This window comes from Plectropomus leopardus, chromosome 8 (assembly GCF_008729295.1).
Source record: "Plectropomus leopardus isolate mb chromosome 8, YSFRI_Pleo_2.0, whole genome shotgun sequence".
Classification (NCBI taxonomy): Eukaryota; Metazoa; Chordata; class Actinopteri; order Perciformes; family Serranidae; genus Plectropomus; species Plectropomus leopardus.
Genome location: NC_056470.1, coordinates 5,841,229 through 5,862,133, shown reverse-complemented (window position 1 = coordinate 5,862,133; position 20,905 = coordinate 5,841,229). Strand labels below are relative to the sequence as shown.

Genomic DNA, 20,905 nt, shown 5'->3' with positions numbered 1-20,905 from the left:
TGTCATTTGACTAATTAATTAGTCAACTAATCATTGCAGCTCCACTTTGGATAACTGGACACCAATGTTATTTGAAGGAGATCATTCATATGATATAGACTGCATCAGTCCACATTGTACTAACATTACTTCAAAATACATTTGAGAAACTGCTTCTGTACCATGAGAGACAAAGAAGACCTACTTAGGATTCTATTGGGCAATTTGTGATGTGACCCTCCTTTTTTGTCCAATTGTGTCGTGTAAGCAGCTTCCTGGCTGGACAGCACACAGGCGTTTCCTCTGACCCGCCCTGACCAGGCAACACTTCAACAACCCTGTAAACTAACCCCGGCTTTATCAAACATCTCTGCCACATCCTCTACATTTCAGAAGCTTTGTGTGAAGTTGTTCTACGGTCGTTTTGCTGTTCAACTTTTCTCTATGAGGCAAATGACCTCTGACCCCAAAAGAAGCCACACATCTGGTTGTATTTGAGAGAGCAAACAAACATTGTAAGCCTGCTGCCACAGTTCGTAAACCAAATTGGAAGCTCCCAGAGGGAAAATCTTTGCCAAGTAATTCTGCAGGTATCCATTCATTCACCCTGTAAGTGTTCTCAACAATATGCTGCACAGTTACCGCACCCTGTATCCACCCTGAGAAAGTACTTGTACCAACTATGTCTGGGTCATGATCTCCAAGGGGACATTAGAGATGTTGTGTTGCCGCGCTTTCACAATTCAGGCCAGGTCACTGGTTGTATCAAATATCAGCCTGTGGACAAGCACTCACAGAGCTTTTCATATGCACAGAGGTAGCCTCTTATTCGGTGTTTGCTCCAGTAATAAAAAATACTCTGTTGACCAATCAGTGGATCTGAAAAGTCTTTGTGGTCTGGTATTTGACACAGTGAAATCGGTGACCCAGTAAACACTAATGACTTCTGGTTCAGGACTCTGTTATGTCCACACACACCACAGATTCAATAGCACCCACTCCTGATTCAACTGCTTAAAAGAGAACAACTCATTTAAATTAAATACCTATTGTAACCAACAGGACGGCAAAGTCAACACTCACAAGACGATCATGTAAAAAGGCTTTTCTCTTATGCTAATTCACAGCTGTGAGAATCTGCAAACATCTCTTTGGGGGTGTGGGGTGGGGGTGGGGGGGGGGGGTGGCTGGATGTTTTTTGACATCATGCCTCCGGGTGTTACAGTGGTTTAGACTTGTTAACTTGAATTCTTAAAATTCCTACTGCAGTCTTATGCCTCAGAGAAATGGCTTATCAACACACGTGACTAAAAAAAGGCACTGAGATTAAGTTGGGAGCTGGCATTTACCCCCATTTATGTAACACGTTGCATTGTAATGAGTCTGGCACTGAAACTGTGGCAAAAGCTGTGCTGAGAGGCACCAATTGTCCAGAGTGTGATGGAAGGGTGCACAGTGGCAAGTTACAACAGCGGTTTATGCGTTGACCTCAGGTTGAAGTGGTGCCACTGGTCTTTGTGTGCAGACGGCCAGTAGTTTTGGTAACAGATGGCCAAAACAAGTCAGACAGGTTGTTTTGAATTCTTACCAAAAATCCTGTAGATATTATCTAGCAAGATTAATCAGATGGGATGGCATTGTATTTTTAAATCTAAATGTGATCTTGTTTGCTTCTTTCTTCTTTCTGATTTGCGTCTTTCAGGAATAAATACCACCTTAGGCCATTTAATCTTTTGAAACCTGAGCACCTTGGCTTGATTTCTTGAGAAGTTGGCGATGTGCAATTAAAGAAGAAATGAGCGCAAAACTATTAAGAAATTGGTTAGTACAAGAAATTACCCGAAAATTTGTAAAAGACAAAAAGAAATTTTAAAAAAAGAAATTACCCTGACAAAAAGTGTTTTAAAAAATATACTAATTTTGTTACAGAATTTTAAATATGTAATTATAATAATTCTAACAAACTGAATAATACATTATTCCTGAGACATCTACCTTTTCAAAAAATAATTTTCTAAATCTAAAACTTTCTTGCAATTTGTGGAACATTTCTTGCCCAATTGCTCATTGCCTTTTTCCTATATATACTCAGGGTTCAAAGATCTAAAATACTCACGAAAGGCAATTGAAAGCAGCACAGGAAGAGATGTCGCTCCATCTATCAAAGGGTTATTTAATCTGGTAGTTTCAAGTTATGCATGATGAGACATCTCTTTAGTCTTCCTAAGCAGCATTTTAAAGCCCAGTAGTAATAAAACCCTCACAAAACCCCAGCACCCTGCCATAGTAACTGTTCTACCTGCTGCTTTGACTGCACGGGCTGTTTTTCCCCTTCACTCTTGCTATATATGTGATGTGTGCCTGTGTTTGTATGACTTCAGTGGAGCTGAGGTTGCAGTGAACTGAAACCACTTGCGTTGTGGCCAAGATGAGAGTTAGAATCTGAAGCTATTTATACCCCCCCATAGCCCAGAGAAACTCTATGCTGGTCTTTCCCACCAAGCAGGGAGGGCTGGAGAGATGGAGAGGAGAAAAAAAGAGAAAGGAAAGAGGTAGACACAAGCTCAAGTTTGAAGAGGAAGCTCAAGGCGGGCTTCCTGCATGTCTGTCTTCCTGGGCACCAGACGGGTGATGTGTTTGTATGCATGTACATGCGTCATCCTGTTTGCTTAGCGAGCCTTGTCAATAGTAACCGCAGGTGGACATATAGAAAAGTCAACAGCAGCAAAGGATGAGAGCGAGGTGTGAAAAAACTGCAGCTATAAAATGTATGTGCAAAACTAAATATCATTTATCCACACAAACACATAGCAGTGTTAGAGGTGTGTAATCTCACTTGTGTGTGGCCCAAAACAAGGGTCACAGAGGCCAAGATTTCCAGATGTTTCCTATTATCCCGCAGCAGTAACGAGACCTTCCTGGTCACTCTACTCTCACACTTCTCAGAAACAAGAAGGAAGGTCAAAAGCTGGGCAACTTAATGGATGCACGATTCCACTGTTGTCCTTACTGGGCCAGATTCACTGGAACGCCGGTCAGTGTGGTCAAAAAAAAAAAAAAAACAGCTGCTTTCAGAATGGTAACCTTCCATTTTTATGGTTTTGAAGGAAAATCCCTTACGTCTACCGGGAATGACGCCACTCACTGACCATATTCCTGTCATAGATAGCCTACTTTTGGTGGATCATGACAGGGAAAATCCAGTTGCCTGGATTAAACCAACAAAGCGCTGCCTTGAAGAAAATCCCCACTTATCTGTGGCACTAAGAAATGATCAGTTCAAACACAAACAAGGGAATCTGTTGCAACAAAAGCCTGAAAAGAGCAGTTATATCACCATAAACTTGGAATTGGAAAAGGGAATCCGCATGTTTGAATGAGAGTGCTTCCACTCTGCCTCAAAGAATCAATGGATTTGGAGATTCGTAATGATAACACTCTCTAATCCCTCTTTTCACACCCCCAACCCCCTTCTCACCTCTTCTCCTCCCACCATCCCTACATGCTTCCCTCCAGCACATTGGATGAGCTCACTGGCTCTGGTAATTGCCAGGGGATGAGTGACGTGCAGTATGGCTGAGATGCCAAAGCTGGATAACCATCTCTTTTGTGTGTCATTTGCAATCATTGCAATTGAGAAGTGATTCTGTACGGAGGATAGAGATCCAGGAGGTTGTGGAAGAGCACAAAGGGAGGCAGAAAATAAATCAGTGATAAGGCAAGCAACAGAGAGTGATGTGGGCTGTCAACAGCAAGCTGCCATTCAATCTGCCACTGTTCAATTTCTATCCAGGACACGGGGGAAAAACCCCAATCAGACTTGGAAAAACAAAACTGTCAGGTGCCTGCAGATAAGAAAGAAGCTGAGGGGGTCTACAGAAAAAAAAATCTGTAAACTGAAACACATGGCTATAGTAATATGTTTTAGATGTTTTAGACTTAAGAGTTATACATCGATGTGCTCAAATATCTCCACTATGACAGCAGTAAATGTTTCAGTAGACCAAAACTCAACAATATGTCACGCTGTGGTGTCAGTTCCACCACAGAATCAAAACTTTATGGCATGCACTGATGTTCAACAAACAGGACAGCATTACCAGGAGACAAGACAGCATCTCAAGCTCAAACCATGTTGTGTTTTTCAGTCAGAGGTGGAATCCACTTTGCTTGACTGGGGAAAACACCTCTCACTAGCTCTTTTTTCACACAGAGAATGAGTTCTGGAGCCACTACAAAGTCCCTTCTTCATTCTGGCCTTGCATTTTTAAACAAAACCAAACGACGACAGCATCATTTTGCTCCAGTGTGTGATTTTAGATAGCATGTCGGCATCATGGAATCAAAAAAGGGTTGTGACTGGCGTGACATGTAACACAACACTATCAGCCTCTAGTGTGACATATAACATAGGCACCAGCAGCGCTTTATAAACAATAACAATGGCATCACATGGCAACAACAATCTTTTACCGTATCTGTTTTAAGGCAGCTAATCTTGTCCTCTGCTCAGAGGAGCTCTCATTGTTTTCCCAATTTGGGGGCTTCTTTGAATTCTGTCGAGGACTGCACACATACCACATTATCAAAACGTCACATCCATGCCGCCCATGATCTTGTCCTGCTGGCTGTCCCATTTATACAGACACCATTGCCACTGTTACTACCTCCCGTGGCAGCTTAATGGCGAGGAACTCAGTGCCCCCATTCTGTGTTTGAGCCTTTTATACAGAACACCGAGACGGCACAAAAGCGTAAAATTCCCACCATGAAGAGGCAGTGTAAAGAAGGCTACTGTCTCGCTCCTCTGTTACCCCATTCCCATCTCCATGCACATATATGTACATGTACTCACAGAGAATGCGTAGGTCATAGATGTAAAATAATAGCAAGATACTGTACCCCAAAACAGCGCCATATCAGTCCAATGGAATTGTTCACCTGGCGCATATGCCAAAAAAAGTAAGTAGTTTCCTGGTTTACATCCACAGTGTGCAGCCCCCTGAATCTGTAGTTTTTCCTTTTAGCCCCATCCACTCGACTTCACGTTGTGATGACATCATACATTGTCAAATCACTTTTTTCAGCTTGAAAAAAGTTTTACAAACATAAAACCTCCACGGATCAAAAATTCATAATTGAAAGAGCCATAATTGACCTTGTCTGCACTTTGAGGTGTCCCTACAGTTTTACAGATGTCTCCAAAATAATGGTGGTCTTTGCGGAGAACACTTTTTGGGCTGCAGTGGCTTTTTTGCTACAATACCACAAGTGGCCATTGGGAAAAATCACACACAAGGCTGGAGCTGTTTTCCACTGAGCCTGGCATAAGCCTATCAGTCTTCATTTACTGTCAAAGGGCATTGTGGGAAATAAAGAAACTATCTAACTGAATTAGACAAGTTGAGATGTGAGACACATCACTTGTGGTGGCAAAACAAGTCTTGGAAACACAAATAACTGCCTTGAGAACAATCTGATTCTATAGCCACTCTCCCTTTTCACTCCCCATCACTGCTTCAGCCTCTTCACACTGAGGGACTATGCATCCCCTCAACCCACCCACCCCCCACCCTCTACCACTCTATATCTTTATTGAAACCATATGTTCTGAGCTCCCACAGCCAGACTGCCCTTATCAACACCACAGTAAGCTGCATGGTGACAAAGCCTCAGCTCCCACCGAGGGAAGGGCAGCAGGCTCAGCTGGACCCTGGATGGAGAGCATGGGGGGGTGTTTGCAGAGGATTTGCGTCGGGTGGAATTGACTGATGTTTCTTTTCTCTTGTCCATTTAGCAATCAAAGCTTCTGAGCCCCAATGCAAAGTCCTCCATAGGGAGATTCAGTGGATTTTTGGAAAGGCCTCAATGTACGCACAACATAGCACATGTAGATCACATTAATACAGAGCAGCATGCTTTGGCGTCAAGGCTTGTTTGCACAGTATGTCCCCATATGTGACGATGACTAGTAATGAGGGCAATCGTATGCATCTATTCCACCCTACAGACATGCTAGTAATCAAGATGACGGGGAAAAAAATGACATTTTTACACTACAGAGGACTGGCACATAACTTGCATATCATTTTCATTGTTTTCAGTACAAAAAAAAACATTTATTATCAAACTGCAAATGTGCAAAAGTTTAATAAGTACCAACTGAAGCTTACAACGAATCCCACAAAAAAAGCTATATAGGACTAAACCCTGATTGTAACTGCAGACTTGTGTAACAAAGGGCATTCTGTGCAAAGACACAGGTGATAGCAGAATTTCTCTCATGCCTGACTCCCCTCTGGCTATCCAGCGACCGTATGGCTTGAATCAAGACATGCCAATTGATGTGATGATGGGGAGGAGCGCAGTGGAGGGCACCGGCACTGACAGCTTTCAGATGTTCGCAGGAAAAAGCTCCCAGACTTCTCAGATAAATCATTGGGGCTTTGTCTTTATCATTATGTCGGAACTGGGTTTGGAGGGGGAGGAGGTCAAAGCATGTCCCTCTGCTGCTGCGTCTGTCTTGTAGCAGAAGATAAGCTTTGGCTGCTTCTTGTTTAGCTGAGAAAGGAAGCAGGACCACGGAGACTGCGCTGCACCCCCACCGAATGTTGTAGAATTGAAATCCATTCAGTGAACAAGCTCAGGCTTGGGCTGCACATGCATCATCTTGTGGGTACAATTTGGAGAAAGTAATGCATCCCTTATTTGAAGCATGTATGATCATTTAGTATCTCTGTGACACTATGCTACCGTGACCCGTCTGTACAGATGAACATAATTATTTCAAGAACTTTGAGGAAGTTCACGTGACCGCACAAGAGAAAGAGGGAACTGTGACCATCTTTGACAAATGTTTGCCAGATGTTGAATTTGAAAAATGAACAAAATCATGAGCATGTTTGTAAGAAACAGTAAATTATAACAATCGATGGTTGACGTTTCAACCTTCAGTCAGCGGGTTGGAAAAACGAGTAAGCTAACAGCTTAAGGGTTATGCTTTGTAGCTGACCCTGACCTCTGACCTTGTTGTGTGTGGGGAGGCAACAAAAGAGGGGGATTCCCTACAGCAAGCAGTAAAGCATAAATAAAGTCACATTACTGCTGTCCATTAAATGTAGTCAATTTGGATTTAACCGCATACCCACTTTGTCTCAGCTGGAAGCAGGAACCACCTGCACTGTGCAGGCACCACAGCTGACAAGGCGAGGATGAGGGGAGGAGAAAGACAACGAAAAATGACAAGGAGAAGTGACAAACTGAATGGTTTCCTGCGGGTGGGCGCCATCTACACTGGCACTGTGGCTGAAAGGAGAGTGTAAAATTACCAGGACGTCCATTCATCAAAGGCAGCTGTACAATGAGGGAATAAGTAGCTGTGCTAAAATGGCTCCTTATCTGTGTCTGGAAAAGAGGAGGTGTGGTGGTGTTGAATGCTCATGAATATCTATTTATTTGCAAAGCCAGTGTGGATGGAGCTCTCCTTTGACTGTTTTGAAACTGAGCTTTAACACACAAGGGAGAGGTGTGAATGATGCCCCCTCATGCAATAAAGAAAACCACATGCTTAAAAAAACTACCCTTAAATATGTTTCTCACAAGATTCAGATTTTCATTGATGACATTAGAGTAAGATGCAGCAAGTTAGGCGCAGCTGTTAAAAACATCTCCAGCAGGCTGCCGTTTCAGAATAAAGCTAAAATTCTGTGTGAAGAAAACCACATTCTGCAGCAAAAGCTTTAACCCAAAGCTAGGTGGTGTGTTTTACCCTGCAGCGTGTTTTTATGTTACAGCAACATGGGATTCAAAAGTTACAGTTCAAAGGGGAAGCCTCTCTTGTTTTCAGAACCACTCGCCAAACCCAATACAAATTTCTGGTGATTTATCGTCATGCCCAGCACGCAGGTGAAAATATTTAATCTTATTTTATCTTGCAATGTGAGTCACAAAATACACAGTAAATAAGCCGAACTGAGTGTAGCCCGTAATTATATCGTAAAATTTCACTAGTTGTCTGATTTAATGCGCGAGACGTGTATTTGGGCCAAAAGGAGAGGTAGTCTTAAATTGAGAGATTTATGACTGGAGTTTGGCGTGCCGTTCTGCCCGTGTATGAGAGGGCGAAACGTGAACGGAGGCAGCGTGAAAGGTAATGTCAAACTTACCGACTGAAGGAAAAGCAACGTCCGAACATAATCCCTCTCGGTGTTGAGTGTTTCATTTAAAACACAAAGCCTGAGCCGCTGCTGTCGGTCCGAGTCCTTGGTGGCGTGGATACCGTTCTCCTGATGCCCGTCGTCCTCTTCCATGATGGTAATTCAACCCCTTTAAAAAGGTTGCTCTCTACAGAATTGCTCTTCTTTTCCTAAGTATCCACACTTTGTCGAGCTGTTGCTTCAGTCCATCTTGCAGCAGCAAGTTTTCCAGACAAACCCTCGCGAGCAGTGATGCGCAACGCACCACAACACACTGGAGATAAAGTTCAGCAAAAGTACCAAAGAACAAGCGGAGATCCTGGCTGTGTGGTCGCAACACCAGCTGAGGGCGAGCAATGCAACAGCAGATCAGTCCAGAGCGGAGAGACGGCGGAGAGGGGGAGGAGGGGGAGGAGGAGGAGGAGGAGGGACCCGGAGCCAGGGACACACACAGTCAGGGGCCACAGCTCACCTCTGCAGTGAGCACACAAACAAACAACATGGTCACAGACACATCTGTACCCGAGGCGGTGGTGACTGCAGCTTAATTACTGAACTGCAGAATATTAAAAATCTCAGTATAGTATAAAGTATATGTGCCATATATACCATGCTGAAGTGACTCCAAAGAAAACAAGTAATATTTTAGGAGAGCTGGGAAAAAAAAGGACAACTGCACTTGGGAATGCCCATATAAAAAGCCCATGTAAACAGTGGTGTAGTGGAGGGTATACGCAGCTACCCATCCATATTTCTGGCCAAAAAGCCACTGGGGTGTACAGATGAGTATACCCACTTCCTTCTCAGAATCCTACCTATATACCTAGTATTTTAACCCACCTCATGAACTACGACAACAAATCAGTTTCTCAAATTGGTTTGATTTTTTTTTTCAAAGAATGAAAAAATAATTATTAAAAAAACCAAACAGGTAACTTAATAAGAAAAGACCCCAAAATAGCAAGCATGTAGTAAACAGAAAATTGCCTGAAAATAGGCACAAAAACTTGAGTAATAAAGTGAAAAACAAATAAAAAAGAAAAACAAAAATGACCTCAAGAAAGTGCTAAAAAACATATTTTTTGTCGTTTTTCCTGTAACATATTTTTTATTGTCTCATTAAGAGCGCTGTACATATAGTTTTCTGTACGTTTTACCCTTGTTTTTTGATAACATCTACTAATCAACCCCAACATTTCAGATTATTTCCTTGTAGCTTTTCACTTATTTTTTCAGTAAGATGGCATTTCTTGCCAAGTTGCTCTTTATGTTTTTGAAAAAAAAAAAAATCAAACAAATTTTCTCAAATTTCTGAGATTTAAAAGCTAATGAAAGGCACATGAAAGCAGCACAAGATAAAATTTTAAACTGAGTGACATAGTCACTATATAGTCTCCTTTTACATGAGAGATGGACACAGCTCATTGTCAGGCTAAGTGGAGATACATCTTTAAAAGACCAAAATGCAAATTAAGCTAATGGCTGTATTGTGTGTACAGCAATTCAAATGTTAGCATCCCTCTTCCTTATTTATGCAATGTATGCTAGCAATTTAAGACAGATTTAAAGGTCAGAAAGACCAGACTTACAGCTTTCATGAAACATTTACTTAGAATTTCTGATCAACTAAATCTTTTAATCCCCACCTTCAACGCTATTAAATGTTTACAATCGTATTTATTGAGTAAGTTAGCTAAATATTTAGGCTCCTACCTGTCACAATAGTGTCCCACCTGTAACTAACGTTAGCAAGTAAATTTAAGAGGAAGGCGCCCTCTGCTGGACACAGGCAAAAGTGCAACTTTTAGCATAGGTGATAAAATAAACTCACTTTTAAACATGTAACATGCTCCGGTACAAAGGCCGGTCTACATAACAATTTAATTTGAACTTTTCACTGGATTCTTACCGATTTGAATCCAATAAGTTCATGCTGTCCACGAGCTCATTTGAGTCTCGTGCAAACATGCTGCATAGCTGCAACTGTCTTCTGGATTACAGATGTGTTCTTTATTTAATTTTATATTTATTTATTGATTGATTTTTGCAGAATAAATTTGAATTAAATTTGTCGTTAAAAACAAAAACTTTGTTTTCTTATATTATTTATAAAATCTTTTATTGCATTTATTCTTATATTTTCTAAAATTTTATTCATTTAGTACTTTACCTGCCTTTCTGGACCTGCCTGTTTTATCACGTTTATTCCTTTTATTTGCTTTATTCCTGTTGACCTTTTGTATACACATTTTTTTTTCTTGCCTTTAGGTTTGACTTTTATAGACCTTTCTCTGTTTGGCATGTTTGTTAATGTTTATTTTATTATTACCTGAGTTCCTGCCTTTGCTTTGTCTGTCAAAGCACTTAATAATAAAAGTGCTATATAAATATGTTTTCTTTCTTTCTTTCTTGGCTTGGGGGAGAGACATACAACTTTAAATATTTGTAATTTGTATTTATTTAAAATGCCCTCTGTCATGCATTGCCTGCTTAAGTGCACACACAACTTGATGTGATTTGTAAAGAGGATTTGCATTTAGCATTAAAAAATAAACTGTTTTGGTAATAACTTTCACCCTGTGTTATTTGCTTGCTGCATTGACTCCAATACTTATGTTTGGTGTGAATATAATAAAATATGGTTGTTTTTGGTGAAGGGAGGGTCAAGTATTTTCCTGCAGTCACTCAGGGAGGCTCAAGGAAAAGTATTTATACCTTTGCAGCTTGCAGTATCAAGATAAAAAATAGTCACACCCCAGTCACCCTCTCCTTTGTTAAATAAGGAACAGGAACAGTCCCTTACGTCTTGTTAGTGTTTACGAGTGAATCCATATCTAACAAGGGGAAAAACTCTTACAGCTTAGCTTATATCAAAGACTTGTTGTCATTATGGATTGGGTGCAAATAGAGTTTTCGGTTACAGTATGTTAATATTTTATTAAGAGCTTCAGGGCAGGGAGACACACCTACTGTCACAGGTCTCATCTCAGAGCTGCTGGCTGTTTTATCAAGTTAATATCCGGCTTGTTTTTTTACTGCACTCGTACACCAGACCACCGTTTATGCCACAGGCCCTTTCATTGTTTGTAGTGCAAATATTCGTAACAGAATAACTGCGTTTCTTCAAGTTTAAATTTGGCTTTTGGTAATAATAAATTAAGTTGAGATCCAAATATAGAGCCTAAGCTGCTTCTGGAGGTAAAAATTCTATCAATTAAATATGAAAAAGTAAAAGAGGAATTTAATTTTATTCCTTGTTAGACATCATGTGAACAAAAAATATTAGGAATGGAAGAAATTAAAATGTCAATAATAGTTTTAATCGATGCATGTTACATTCAATACCCATTGTGATGCTCCCACACATAATTGCATACATACATAACTTTCCTCGCCATCTCTGATGAGGAATGCAACAGACAACTTGTAAATGCCTTACACTATCATATATTTACATATCATCCTCCGCTTCTGTACATGGCAAATCTTTAAATATGATCAAACATCAGAGGAGTAACATAGGATACAATGTATGACTGATTGTATGGAGTTTCTTTGAAGCATATTTAATGTACTTTTTCCTTTCAAAAAAAGGCAATGTGCACAAAGCACTGTCATAAAAAGTGAGTCACACAGTTAGACATGACAGGTTAAAAACTCCACGACGCCTCTCCTTCATTCATATTTCACAAGATAAAACTCTTCCTTCAGCAGGGTTTTTCTTTTCAAAATGCACAAAAGTACAAAAGGACACGTAAGGTAACCAAAGGGAATAAAAAATAAACGTAACGTGCTCAGTGCATTAAGACTTTCCGATATAACAAAGAGGTGTTTGCCCTGTTCCATTGCTGTGATAAATAGATTCACATTGTTACAGGCAGACAGTGAGAGGGCTTTGAATCAAAAACTACAGTGAGTAAACAAAAAAAGAAACAAAATGTGAAGCCAAAAAAAAAAAGTTACTAAAACGTGTGAAGGCAAACTGCACATCTCTGTTACCCAAACTGATCTCCAAACAAGTTAAATAATTCTCTTTCTGGGTCAAAAACTACAGCTTTGATCAGCCAAAATGCAAGCTGTATATACTGCTGTTCGCTACATTAGGTGTTTTGGCCTTTAAATGCATCACCATGAGTTTGTTTTGAGAAGAAAGACACTTCAGCTGTGCTATAGATCTGTTTGGTATTGGCAAACCTAAAATGTCTTTGTGTTCATTCCATATTAGCCCTGCAAACATTAAGTGCAAACTCCAGGAGCTCTGTAACTGCTCTCATTATCACTGAAGTCAAAACTTACAAAGCATTAAAGAGATAGTTCAGATTTTTCGATGTGCAGCATGCTCCCATTTTGGAGAGGCAGCCTGGAGTCCAACATAAAAGATTAGCAATGTTGGCTGTGGATGGGGGCCAGCAACAAAACATGTATTAGCCACCAAAAAAAAGTTTCACCTAAAAATATCAATCAATACCAGTGTAAGTGTATGCTATATTTAGAGTATTTTCTTTCCATCTAAAAGCCCATTTTGTCAGGAAAACTGTTAACAGTTCTATGCTGTTGTCAAAGCCACCAGCCTCCATTAAGAAAACAATAATTCTATCTGGCTGACCACCAGAGCTTCTAGTCTACCAGTGCTGTGTCAGTTAGTAAAATTTTGGTTATTTGTGACCTTCGTAAATCCAAACTAATGTTTTTCAATGCATAAGTGAAACAGTAAAACCAACAAACTAACTGATCAAAGCAATGGAAGACCAGCAGCTCCCATGTTCACTGTTTTTCTCAATAGAGTCTGGTATTTAAGAGAGCAATTTAACATTTTCCTGATGGAAATCACTTTTTGACATTAAGGTAGAGCAATTAAAATACTCTTATTAGAGCGTACACTTAAACTCATATTGATACTTTTTAGCTGGGACTTATTTTAGATGATTGAAATACGTTCTGTTGCTGGACCCCATCTACAGCAGTGCATTGCTTAGCATCTTTTTGGATTCCAGCCTGCTTCTCCAAACTGGAGGTGTGCCAACTGACAACTACTGCTTGTGATATAGTGTCCAGAGACAAGTACCCTATAAAACCCCACTTCAAAAATCTGAACTATCCCTTTAAGAGAAACCAGCTCTAGGGTTATGTCTTGACAAGAAAATTTTCAAAACTGTATTATCTTGAGATGTGTTTTTCAAGTTACAGAGTTTGTCTTTAAATGCCACATATGGGATTTTTAGGAGTCACTGTGACTCCTTGTAGTGTAAAGGACTGACTTGACTGGCTGAACAAGTATACATGTGGCCAGGTATACACACACACACAGACACACAGACACACACACACAGACACACACACACACACACACTTGAACAGTGCAGTGGCTGTTGTGAGATGGGATGACTTTCAGACTGGCACAGAGACAGCATCCATATACAGTAAAACAATGTAGGAATCATCTAGAAAATAAAAAATATATAAACAGCAATATCTGTGTGCTCAGTCAGCTGCTGTAATGGCCGAATGTGTGTTTGCACGAGGAAGACTTTAGCAGGTGTCTGCATGTAGATGGCAATTTGTTGTGAAAATTAGATTATGGGTTAATGCTGTCGATCACTTCTTTGTTCTCTCGAAGCTGCTTGCCTTGAAGCAGCAGCGATGTATATTACAAAATGTTTTTTTACAACGCTTACATGTTTATCTCCTTGGCGAAAATCCAACTGTAAATCTGTTTGATTAAAACAAAAACAGATATGCAGATCTGGATTTTGGACACGACTCTGTATTACCAAACCATCATGGAATTCACTCGTATCACAGGGTTTAAAGAACAAACTTTACAATTTCAGAAAGGCCAACAGTGTAACTATTGTATTGCAGTTAATGACAAGCAGAAACTCTTTTGCCACAAAGCATGAACCTAAATGAGGAGAGACAGTCACTGTTGAGCTTCAGCCATTCAGATCTTCAGAGTGGCTGCGACATAGAAATGCAGCGTTTTCCACCTTGGCATGGTTTTTGACACTTTGCTCTCGGAGTCAAAGGCAGACAGTGTTGATATATGTAGTCATATAAATAACAAAACAGTACAGTATAAATATAAAGATTCTGTGTGTGAGTGTGTGTGTGTATGCACGCACAGTTGTAAATGGTGTATGAGTATAGGATGAGAGAGGGTGTGTGTGTGTGTGTGTGTGTGTGTGTGTGTGTGTGTGTGTGCGCGCGTGCGTGCGTGCGCGCTTGTGTGTTGTTGTTGTTGTTGTTGTGTGCGCTTGTGAGCCAGTGTTAGGACAGGGCAGGGGGGTTAGAGGTGAGGCTTTCCCTCCCCCACCTCGTGGAAGAGCGAGGTGTAGAACTCAGGCTCCAGTTGCTTGTTGCGGTAACGTTGGACAATCTCTGTTATTTTCTGCTTCCGCCTCACGTGAGGCGGGTTGTACAAGTCACTTTCCAGACGCTTCCGTCGGCACACATTGATGACAGTTTGGCGCACGAGAAACCCTGGGAGGAGGATGTAAACACACAAGCTCATCAGGCCACAGTAGTCAAACAGGAGTATTTGGAGACTGTATACAAAGGAATTTCATGAAATGCATGAATCCTTTCACAACTGACAAGCCACAGCATCTTCTCAGGAGATAAAAGTAGTGAAAATAAACATTGGGGTGGGGAAGTGATTTCAACATTTACTAACTGTTCTGATTAGAGGGACAAGGTATTTTTAAATGAACTGAATTGAATGAATCAAAAATAGCCACCTGATGGCCAAAAGTGGCAAGAAATGCACTGAAAAACAGATGGATGTTTACCTTTTTCAAGGTAATGTTATGTATCACTACAGAAGAGATAAATACTTAAAGTAATTATTTAATGGTCAGTGTTTCCCCACACATTAATTTTTTTGTTGTGTCCCCCGACAAGTAAAACATCTGTCATCAGGAATTCATTTAATAGTTTTGGAGCTGGACCATTGATTAGGAACACGGTTGGAATATACTGTTCAGTTACTGATTGCACCACACTCTCGGAACGCAGAGTGCACTCCGGGCACAAATGGAGCAGTAGAATGCCGGGCACAGTGAAATTAAAACTCAGGCATTCATTGGACTAGGTCTTCTTCTCTTATCCAACAACCTGATCAGCTCTGACCTGATCAGAGGATCAATTATCCACCCTGTGAATCAAACTCCTCAAAATGCTACTGAGGGAAAAAAGACTTTATGAAGAGTTTCACCTCCTGTGCATTCAGGGACCCACAAAAATGTCTGAATTTAGAAGGGACACAATGATAAAAAAAGAAAACTCACACACAAGATTTAAAAAAAACAAAACAAAACAAAACAAATAAACATTGGAAACAGTAATGGTCCAGCTACAAGATGACATTTCCAACTGTCTTTTTCTCTTTAATTATCTGACCAAAACTGGTATAGCCTTTGTGCAATGGTATGAGATTTCATGGTATGATACCATCTTAGAAAATATTGCAGTTTCACTGTAAGACTTCAAGACTTGAAATAATTTAAAAAAAAATAGAACTATGTGTAAAAAGTCTCCCCTTTGAAAATGACTAAAATAAAGTTGTATTTTTTTCCCAATACTGTACATATGCAAATGTACACATTATGATAATTGTCAACTCTCATATCATGGTATACCTTAAAACTGCTGTATCACTGCAACCCTAATGCAAGCTGATACAAGTTCAACTTGAGACTCATGCCTTCTTCATTTTACAAGCCTAAACTTCTGCACTGAAAAACAATTTAACAGACTAAATTGGGTTTGTTTGCCATGCATTTGAAACTCAAATGCCTGCTATAAAATATTTATGTGTGCATATTATTATCTCAGTTAGCTCATTGATGATCCTAATAGATTCCCTGTGGTAACTTGTATGCATTAAGATTTGCTGTTGCTGGTTTTTCGGAGGAAAAGACTAAATGCATTCTAGGAAGAGATAAACAGATAGAGCTATATGAACCATTACCTAGTGCTCTGCGGCTGACCACCATGCCGTCCACCAGGGGAATCACCATACCAAATTTACCCACAGCTCCATGCAGCCGGATCCTGAAGAGTCCCGTCTTGAGAGGGTGGATGAAGATCATAGGAACATCCTTCTCTAGTAACCCTGACCTGCAGCAAAAACAATTAGAAAAACAGAGAGGATGATGATTTGATGATTAAATCCATGATGATCAAAACTAAAAAGTTGTTGAAAAGTTCAAATACAAAACAATAAAAGCACCACATTTACAAATAATGACCTCCTTTATACTTGTCAGTAACTAGAAAGACATATGTAGAACTTTACTGAACTTAAAAGTTAATGCTAATAGATTTTCACTCCGCATGAAACAATTATGTAGGCAGAGAAAATGCGTCTATGTCGACTGGTATTCTCATCTGGTGTCGTTTTCAGCATTTTAATTGCCAAAATAGATTGTTTGGCTGCTTTGAAAATAAGAAAAATCAATTAAGCATTTTTTACAAATACCAACAACACATTATTTTTCAAGGGAACCTGGCACTACAAAAATTTGTTTTGTCACCGATTAAATAAACAATTGTCATGTTGTATCAGGTAACACACCTTGAGACAAAATCCTTGCAAAAGTGTTATTGTGACTTTGGATAAATACAAGCCATTTAAATCTGCTAGTGGGCCATTTATTTGTTAATCAATTATTTACCAGGGACAGGGCACATTTATCAACATATTACTTGTTGATTCAAATCAATGACCTAATTTTATCAATGCAATGTTTCAGCAAGTGCTGCAGTACCACACTATAAAGTAAGTTTATTGTATAAACAATATAATAAAGTACATAAATATGTGGGGAAAAAAGTAGATATGTAAAAACAATTATTGCAAGTTTTTTGCTTTAAGATATCCCTAAATTTTATGTTAAAGGTTTGTAAATAGTGCTCACTCACAATCTAGGAAGACTATTCCAGAAGTGGGTGGCTCTGATTGAATTATTGATTTGCCCAAACTTGATAAGTTATCCATATAGTATGACACAGTCCCCTCTGATAGTTGCCCTTGTTTTCCTGCAGCTTCTATCCCTTAGGTTAGTTAGGTATCCTCTCATATGCATTAAGTTTCTCCACTTGTTTAACATGTTTCTTAAACAGCAGATTCAAATGGTAGGATGATTCTGAGGTATTTAAAATGGGACTCCACATTGAGCTTTTCTCCTTCAACAAAAACATCAGGTTGGTAGGTCTAAGGAAGTAATGGTTTCCGTGTGAAAAACAGTTTGGTTTATGTTGTGTAGCTTCAGGTCGTGTCAATCTGTGCAATCTTTCCAACGAAGCTGCTGAGTAACATGTTATCTCAACCTTAAAAAGGGCGGCCAAAATAACTTACATATGAATCATGTTTCGCAGAAAGAGAATTTTCCTTGAAACCACTTCACACCTATAATCGCTGTCACAGCTCTGCCACAGTTTCTTTTCTCTGCTTGCTTTTCTGCACACTGCATGTTGCACTTCCTGTTTTGCGCAGTATGTTGGTTATCCTGCACATGAGAGGCAAAGTGTTGAGGGTGTAAACTTGTGAATACCTGCAGGAAGTGCTGTTGCTCATGCTAGCTTCCAAGCCCGTGCTGGTTTCCGCCAAGAGATCGGTCAACGGGAAGTTCTCTAAAACCATAAAAACAATGACAACGTCAATCCATTATACACATACTTTTACCAGCCACCTTTCAAGGCTACAGAGTTGAGTAATTTATATTTTACGATTTACTGACTGAACAAGAGAAAACAATTGAAATATTATTAGAATGCCATCTATACAGAGGGACAACATATTTTTCCCCACAACTTATTGTCTTAAATGACAGGACAGGTGGGTAGTTTATAATGCATGCCTACCTATATCATCAAAGCGCTCCACCCAGACCACAAACACCTTTGTCTCAGGACCCAGTGGAGGGAAAGACTTTCCAGTCGATGACCTCTTTGTCTTTACCAAAGGACTCAGCTACAGAAACAGCACAATACACAGTGAGTTTAGGCAAACACTACATGAAACAATCAGAAGTCAGTGTTGTCAGCATATGGTTTGGATACAATAACAAAAATGAGGCTTTACCTTTTTGGCTGACTCCAGGTTTTCAGAGTGGTTGGGGAACAGCTCCAGTGTGAGATTGGGTTGTTTGTTTAAACCAGGCATGAGGTCTGTGTTGGTGTCCGCCTCCACTGTGGAGTCACTGTGCACTGATGACTCCTCTGAGGAAGAGCAAAGTAAAAATGGCAACTTTGTCAACCCTGAATACCTCGCTGGGTTTTTTAGTAGTGATAAACTGATTTATCGTCCGAAGATCAGTATCAGCCGTTATTTGCCTTGTTGACTGCCATCTGCCAAACAGTAAATAAGATGACATTCACCAATGGCAGTGTTCGATGTTTTTCTGTTTTGTCAAATCCATTTTGCACAGTCTAAAAAGCAGGGCTCTGGACTACAATAGAAAACGTGTTTGAGACCAATAGAGATCTTCCCCTTTGGGATGAAAGCACGTAGTAATCTCCATCATCAGGGGACACACACACAATTTTTCCCCCTTATATTGTTATATTGTGTACAACAAATTTGTGTTGAAATCTGCAGGAGAACTAGTTAACTTTAGCTGTCTGCAGTCAGTGACCTGAGCTTAAAATGAGTATTGGGTGAAGGTAAATTACAATGTTAACATGATGTGTTCAAATGTAATCTTTTTAAAAATTAGTATTTGGTCAAATTTGTGAATAAATACATTTGTCTGAAGGAGAAATTCATGTTTTCACAGCAGTATAAAACAGATATTAGAGAGGTTAGTATAATTCATAAAATAAAAAGGTTTTTGAAGCTAGTTTTTATGTTTTTCTTATATGAGGTTATATTAAAGGCTGTTACATAAATTGGAATAAATCTTTTACTCATTCAAAGGTCGTGTAATGACAAGCTGAATGTCTCTTCACTTGTACTCAGTTATTTTTATAATGAAGATTTCTTTGCTTTATCAAGTACAAAATTGGTAATAAATAACAACAAAAAAAGAAAATAAACAACCATAAAAAATATTGATTTTCGCTTTTGACCAAATTGTTAACCTAAACATCTGTACATCCCTTGTTTCCATTATATATAATGTCTTTCAAATCATATTCAAATAAGTGAATACTGACCAGAATTTTCTGTTAGAGATGGAACAACGAAGGCAATCTCTGTCAGAGCATCAGCGTAGTATAAAACTTTCTTCTCCCCGTTGAACACTGAACCTCCTGTGTCCTCGGGAGTAGCTGCGTCTTCTAAAGCAAAAAAAATATAAACATTGATTGATTTGTTACCATGAATATCCAACATGTAGATAAATAACATTTCTATGATGTGCATTCATCCAAAGTCTTCCTCAGATCTAGTGCAGTAGTTAGTAGCTTACCTGTTTGTTGTATGTCATTGCTGTCAGAACAGGAGTTGAGGGACCAGCTGGTATCTAGGTGTCCTGTCCATCCTGGGGGTGGCGTCCCACGTCCACAGGCCAGCCCAAGGACAGCAGGAATTCCAGAAAGTGGGGCTGGACGCTGGACGACGACTCCACGTTCCTTAGAATCTGATCACCGCAAGCACAAGAAAACATTCATGATTATAAAGAGATTTTTGCACCCATATTAAGGTCAATATCTGTGCATTTCCAATTTTTTTTAAGCCATTTCATTCAACAAGCCAAACATGTAAATGATTACACAGTTTTATTTCATTCAGAATCTGTCGTCCCTTACCTCAGGACTGCTTTTCTGTCCAGCCCTCACATAGAAAATGAAGACAGTGTCAAATGGTCGGCAGGGAAGCAGGTCCAGGTAGCTGATGTCATCAAAAAACCCTGGCAAGGATGACTCCAGGCCAATCAGATGAGGAGGTAGACGACTGTTGTTGGGCTCCTATCAATAATAAATAAGTATACATACATTCTAAATGGACTATATTAACGATAACAATACTATAAATGTGTATAGAATCAATACTTTATACATATAATTTATTCACATCATTACTTCCCAAGACAAACAGAATCAGAATGCAAAAGCACCATTTAAAGTAAAGTACAAGTAGCTTCAGGCCATGTATAATATTTGACATTGGCAGAAAATGCTTTTCGCTCTCATTGGCCATGGTTAGAGAAAATTATGTTTACCAACCTTGAGCGCCTCCAGAGACAGAAAGCCAAAGTGAGAGAGGAAGAGGCGTGCTGTCTGGAACTCCTGCGCGGGTGGAGGGGGTTTGCAGTCTGTCAGTGGGTCGGGGTAAGGCTTGGAGTTCCAGATTTCCTCGCTGTGCCGCTCCAAGGCATTCTCATACTCTATCTGCTTGGTCATCAGAAGACGAAGATTGTCGTGCTGAACTTCCAGCTTAAAAGAAGAAGACACGGGAGACAACTTTAAGAGTCTGTGGCTGATGAATGGCACTCAATTGCATAAATTCACCATTAACCCACAAATGGAAAGTCCCGTGGTCCAAACACAGAAGTGTCACCTCCCAAAACGTAGTGCAAATCTGTGCTTTTAAACATTTTCATTAGCTTAATCTATACAGTCTACTTCAATCCAGTACAACAGCCCTTATAAATAATAAATTCAGCCCCTCTGAAGCTTATAACGCTCACTTTATTAAGACTGTGTCAGAGATGCTTGGATTCAGCTCTGTGCTAACTATTCAAACCAGCGTTTGGGATTAATCCTTTGAAACCTGAGCAACTTGGTTT

The 20,905-nt window shown here is 39.8% G+C and overlaps 2 protein-coding genes across 2 annotated transcripts in view; both read right to left on the bottom strand.

The window, feature by feature from the left end:
* prex1 (phosphatidylinositol-3,4,5-trisphosphate-dependent Rac exchange factor 1) overlaps positions 1-8,512 on the bottom strand; it is a 113,312-nt gene extending 104,800 nt beyond the window's left edge. The window contains 1 exon segment of the mRNA XM_042492200.1: positions 8,145-8,512. Within this exon segment, the coding sequence (XP_042348134.1) occupies positions 8,145-8,288 (144 nt within the window). The 5' untranslated portion in view covers positions 8,289-8,512.
* Positions 8,513-11,472: 2,960 nt separating this feature from the next.
* Positions 11,473-20,905, bottom strand: part of LOC121946579 (ral GTPase-activating protein subunit beta-like) — a 30,762-nt gene continuing 21,329 nt past the window's right edge. The window contains 10 exon segments of the mRNA XM_042491209.1: positions 11,473-14,654; positions 16,144-16,292; positions 17,729-17,807; positions 18,039-18,147; positions 18,259-18,395; positions 19,332-19,454; positions 19,586-19,661; positions 19,664-19,756; positions 19,926-20,084; positions 20,343-20,552. Coding sequence (XP_042347143.1) covers positions 14,461-14,654; positions 16,144-16,292; positions 17,729-17,807; positions 18,039-18,147; positions 18,259-18,395; positions 19,332-19,454; positions 19,586-19,661; positions 19,664-19,756; positions 19,926-20,084; positions 20,343-20,552 — 1,329 coding nt within the window. The 3' untranslated portion in view covers positions 11,473-14,460.